This window comes from Chiloscyllium plagiosum, chromosome 5 (genome assembly GCF_004010195.1).
Source record: "Chiloscyllium plagiosum isolate BGI_BamShark_2017 chromosome 5, ASM401019v2, whole genome shotgun sequence".
Classification (NCBI taxonomy): domain Eukaryota; kingdom Metazoa; phylum Chordata; class Chondrichthyes; order Orectolobiformes; family Hemiscylliidae; genus Chiloscyllium; species Chiloscyllium plagiosum.
The window spans coordinates 47491144-47496608 of NC_057714.1; the positions used below are offsets into that span (position 1 = coordinate 47491144).

The 5465-nt window shown below is 44.7% G+C and overlaps 2 protein-coding genes across 2 annotated transcripts in view; one reads left to right on the plus strand and one right to left on the minus strand.

Moving 5' to 3' along the window:
* Nucleotides 1-468, minus strand: part of atpsckmt (fATP synthase c subunit lysine N-methyltransferase) — an 8300-nt gene extending 7832 nt beyond the window's left edge. Inside the window, exon 1 of the mRNA XM_043689998.1 lies at nt 181-468. Coding sequence (XP_043545933.1) covers nt 181-426 — 246 coding nt within the window. The 5' untranslated portion in view covers nt 427-468. The remainder of the gene's footprint in view (nt 1-180) is intronic.
* Nucleotides 396-5465, plus strand: part of cct5 (chaperonin containing TCP1, subunit 5 (epsilon)) — a 33654-nt gene continuing 28584 nt past the window's right edge. Inside the window, exon 1 of the mRNA XM_043689997.1 lies at nt 396-468. The gene's annotated coding sequence lies outside the window, so the exon portion shown is untranslated. The remainder of the gene's footprint in view (nt 469-5465) is intronic.

Genomic DNA, 5465 nt, shown 5'->3' on the forward strand with positions numbered 1-5465 from the left:
TTTTCTCCTGTATCTTTTACCTCCCTATCACCCCTCTCCCATCTGATCTTCTCCCCCAACGCTTCCCCTTTCTTTACTCCTTTCTATGTCTCCTTTACCACCACCCCTCCCCGGCCTAGGGCCGACTTTCTCCGTCCCCCTCCCCTAATCCTTGCTTGTCCACCTCTGTCGATCACTTACGATCCTGCCGTCGCCGCTGCCGATGTCCACCAGCTCTCCCCTGCGGCCTTTCAGTAGACGCAGCACTACCTCCACCTGAGCCGGGCTGGCAGGGACAAAGGGGAGACAGACCTTCCTCAGAGCCGGGGCCACAAATGGGGCGGCGCCCAGGGACAGTGCGAGTCCAGTTCCACTAACAATTCCGAGCAGGGCTAGGCCCCAACGCCGCTTGCGGCCCGGTGTCGCCCCGGGAACCAGATCCGACATTCAACGAAAAGAGCGGACCCCAGGCCGGACCGAACGATTGGAGTAGGTGTCACATTGAATTGGGTCCGGGCGGTCACCGTTTGTGAGCCGTAGCCATGGAAACACTACCTTCACGTGTGGATAAACTCCCCAGACCTCCCTCCCAACCACAGACTTTCCTCTCACTATAATTTTGAAGCTAACGACCCTCACGATGCCGGTGTTAGACTGGGGTGTACACAGTTAAAAATCGCACAACACCAGGTTATAGTCCAAAGCTAGTGCTTCCAAATAAACCTGATGGACTATAACCTGGTGTTGTGGGAACCTCACAATGCACAGCTTTAATAATTGGCATCAATGTGGATGCCACCAGTTTCCTCATTTCCCCTCCCACCCACCTTACCCAAGTTCCAACCTTACAGCTCAGCACCATCCCCATGACCTGACCCATCTGTTCATCTTCTTTCCCACCTATTCTGCACCACCCTCCTTTCCGACCTATCACCTTTACCCCCATCTCCATCCACCTATTGCACTCTCAGCTACCATCCCCCTCTTCCATTTATCTCTCCCTCCCTCAGCTCCCAGCCTCATTCCTATTGAAGGGCTTTTGCCTGAAACATCGATTTTCTGGCTCCTCAAATGCTGTAAGACCTGCTGTGCTTTTCCAGCACCATACTCTTGACAGCTTTAGTGATGTCCAGCTTAGTTGTTGAGAGAGTACAGGAGAGGTTTACAAGAATGGGAAACCATAAGGGTGATGATTGGAATATGTGTGACTATCTTCCTGAGAGGAGTCTATCTGCTTGCTGGAGTCATACCTAATACCTAGATGATTGTGGTTGTTGGAGATCAATAATCCCAGCCCCATAACAACAATGTAGTACTTCCTCAGGGTAATGTCCTCGGCCCCACCATTTTCAGCAATTTCATCAATGACTTTCCCTCAATCCTAAGGTTACAAGTGGGGATGTGCACTGGTGATTGCACAATGTCCAGCACTATTAATGACATCTCAAACACTGAATTAGTATGTGTTCTGATGTAGCAATACCTGAAAACATCCACGCTTGGACTGATTAAGTGGCAAGTAAGATTCACATCATACAATTGCCTGGTAATGGCCATCTCCAAAAGACTATTAGACAAAGAAGCTGAAGTAGGCCAATTCAGCCCATGGAGTCTGCTCTGCCATTCAATTATATTGTGTCTGATCAGAAAATCTGCAACTCCACTTTCCTGCCTTTCCACATAACCCTTAATTCTCTTATTAATTCTTAAAAATCTGTCCATCTTGCCCTTGAATATACGTAATGACTGAACCTCACAGCCCTCTGGAGCAAAAGATCCAAAGATTCACAACTATCCATGTTAATGTACTATTTCCAACACCATGGGTTATTATCTTATTAAGTAGGCTAAGGTTGGTGCCGTATCAACAGCTTTGAAAATCCAAATATATTATACCCATGCTTCCCCTTTATATATCCTGTGTGTTACCTCCTCAAAGGATTCTTATAAATTTGTTAGGCATGATTTCTCTTTCATGAAATTATGTTGACATTGCTTGATCATATTACATAAATGCTATGTCATTACATCACTTTATTAGACTTGAACATTTTCCCAACAACAGACAATAAGCTAACTGGTCTATAGTTACCTGTGTTTTTTTCTCTTTTTCCATTTTGAAATAAAGGTATTACATTAGCACTTTTCTAATCCTTTGGAACTTTTCCAGAATCTAAGGATTCCTGGAAGATTGTTACCATTGCAGCCCCTATCTCTGTAGCTACGTCCTTCAATATCCAGGATGTATTTAATCAGATCCAGAGAACCTAGCAGTCTTCAGCCCCACTAGTTCCCCTAAAACTCCCTTTCTAGCCATGGTTATTCTATTTATATCCACGCCTCCTCTTGTCCCTTGAAGAATTAGTCTTTTTTTTGCTACTCATGTCTTCTATTATTCAACTCTTCTGCATTTTCCTGCTTTCTCATTATTATTATTATTTCCTCAGCCTTCTACTGTAAGAGGCCCATGTTCAAATTGTGGCTTCTCTCTTTTTATATACTTAAAGCAGCTCTTGCTATATATCTTGATACAACTTGTGAATTTTCCCCTCAATGTTTATTTTCACTCTTTTTAAAACTGGCTTTTGTTGTTTTTTTGAAACTTTCCCAATCCTTTGGCTTACCACTAATCTTTGCCACATTTTGTTTTTTTTCAATCTGATGTTATCCTTAACTTTGCTGGTTAACTGTGGTTAGCTTTTCCTTCCCTAGAATTCTTCTTCCTCACTGGTATATGTATTTGCTGTGAACCATGAACTATTTCCTGAAACATCTGCCATTGTTCCTTAACTGTCATTGCTGCTGTTTATTCCCAATTCCTCCGCCTCCACCGCATCTGCTCCCAGGAGGACCAGTTCCACCACAGAACACACTAGATGGCCTCCTTCTTTAAAAAGACCACAAATTCCTTTCTCATGTTGTTGATGATGCCCTCCAGCTCATCTCATCCACTTCCCGCACCTCCGCCCTCAAGCTACCCAGCCTCCCCTTCCGGCACATTCCCCTGCCACTGAAAGAATTGCAAAACCTGTGCCCACACTTTCCCCCTCACCTCTGTCCATGGCCCCAAAGGAGCCTTCCACCTCCATCAAAATTTCACCTGCGCATCCACACATCTTTAACTATATTTGTTGCTCCCGATGCAGTCTCCTCTATACTGGAGAGACAGGACGCCTACTCGCAGAGTGCTTCGAAGAACATCTCCAGGATATCCACATCAGCCAATCCCACCGCCCCATGGCCGAACACTTCAACTCCTCCTCCCACCCCACCGAGGATATGCAAGTCCTAGGCCTCCTCCATAGCCACTCCCTTAGCACTCAACGCCTGGAGGAAGAACGCCTCATCTTCCACCTTGGGACCCTCCAACCCCATGGCATCAATGTTGATTTCACCAGTTTCCTCATTTCCCCTCCCCCCACCTTATCCCAGTTCCAACCTTCCAGCTTGGCACCTCCCTCATGACCTGTTCTACCTGTCCATCTTCCTTCCCACCTATCCGCTCCAACCTATTACCATTATACTCACCTTCATCCACCTATCGCATCCTCAACTACCTTCCCCCCATCCCCAACCCCTCCCATTTATGTCTCCACCCCCAAGGCTTCCAGCCTCATTAAGTGCTTTTGCCCGAAACATCGATTTTCCTGCTCTTCGGATGCTGCTGTGCTTTCCTAGCATCACACTCTCGACTGCTATTGCTGCTAACCTCCTTACCCACTCTTCCTATCATACTTATTCCTGCCAGCTCTTCCATTTGTCCTTTCTAGTTACCCTGAGCGACTGTGAACCCAGGTTCCTCCTTCTTAAACGGAGTACGAAATTCTACCATCTTATGGCCACTGTTTTCAAGGGGGTCTTTTACTCAGACATCATTTATTAAACTTGCCTCATTACACATCACCACAATTAAAATAACCTGATTTTTGGTTGGATCCATCACATACTGACCTAGAAAATTTCTGAATATATTCTTATGAATTTGTCCTCATGGCTTCCTCTGCCAATCTAATTATGGTAAACTACATGAAGATTAAAGTCATCTACGACAAATGTACGTACTTTTTAACCTGCCCTCATTATCTCCTGATTTATTCTCTGTCCCCTCCATATATCTACTTTTAGGCGGCTGAGAAACTACTTCTACCAGTGTCTTCTTTTGCTTTTTCGTTTTTCTTTTACCTCCACACGTATGGAATCTAGATCATTCAAGACCATTTCTTTCTATCATACATAATCCAGTCCACACTAATAATGTCACCCCACCACCCTTGGTTTTTCATGCTTTTGAGAAGTCACATACCCCTCAATATTTAGTTCCCAGCTTTCATCTTGTAACTATGTCTCTGTAATAGTTACAAGGTCATACCCAAACCTGTACTTTTCTTATGAATACAATACACATTAAAGAGCCATTAATTTTACCTTTTTACCATATTTTCCCTCTTTGACCCTATTTAGTGCTGTAGTCTATGTTTGTATACTCTATCTCTTCCTGTCCCACTTTGGGTATTGTTCTGCCCTATAATGCTGCCATATCCTATTATTGTATAATTTAACAATTTACCCTCAGTTAAACCCCACCCCCTCAATGTGCCACCGTCCGCAATGCTAGATATTCAATTTGTCAGGACACTGTTAAATGAAGTCCATCTCACAAGAACAGCTCCCTTTCACCCCACTACTCATGCTAGTGCCTCATGAACTGAATCTCATTTCACCCACACTAATATTCAAATATGTTTTTAAGTCATTGACTTTATTTACTCTACACCATTTTGCATGTGGCTCAGGTAGTAATCCAGAGATTATTATCTTGGAGGTTATGTTTCTTAATTTAGCTTCTAACTTCTTTCAGCAAAGTCTCCAATCTTGTCCTATCAATATAGTTGGTACCAACATAGATGATGACCACTGCATCCCTCTCCAGCCCCGAGATGTCCTTAACCTTCAAAGTTTGGGAGAAGATTTGTAGCTCAGGTGCTTGTTGTTGTGGTTCTGTTCACTGAGCTGGGAATTTGTCTCGCAAACGTTTCGTCCCCTGTCTAGGTGACATCCTCAGTGCTTGGGAGCCTCTTGTGAAGCGCTTCTGTGATGTTTCCTCCGGCATTTATAGTGGCCTGTCTCTACCGCTTCCGGTTGTCAGTTCCAGCTGTCCGCTGTAGTGGCCGGTATATTGGGTCCAGGTCGATGTGTTTGTTGATAGAGTCTGTGGATGAGTGCCATGCCTCTAGGAATTCCCTGGCTGTTCTCTGTTTGGCTTGCCCTATAATGGTAGTGTTGTCCCAGTCGAATTCATGTTGCTGGTCATCTGCGTGTGTGGCTACTAAAGATAGCTGGTCGTGTTCTTTCGTGGCTAGATGCTGTTCATGGATACGGATCGTTAGCTGTCTTCCTGTTTGTCCTATGTAGTGTTTTGTGCAGTCCTTGCATGGGATTTTATACACTACATTGGTTTTGCTCATGTTGGGTATCGGGACCTTCGT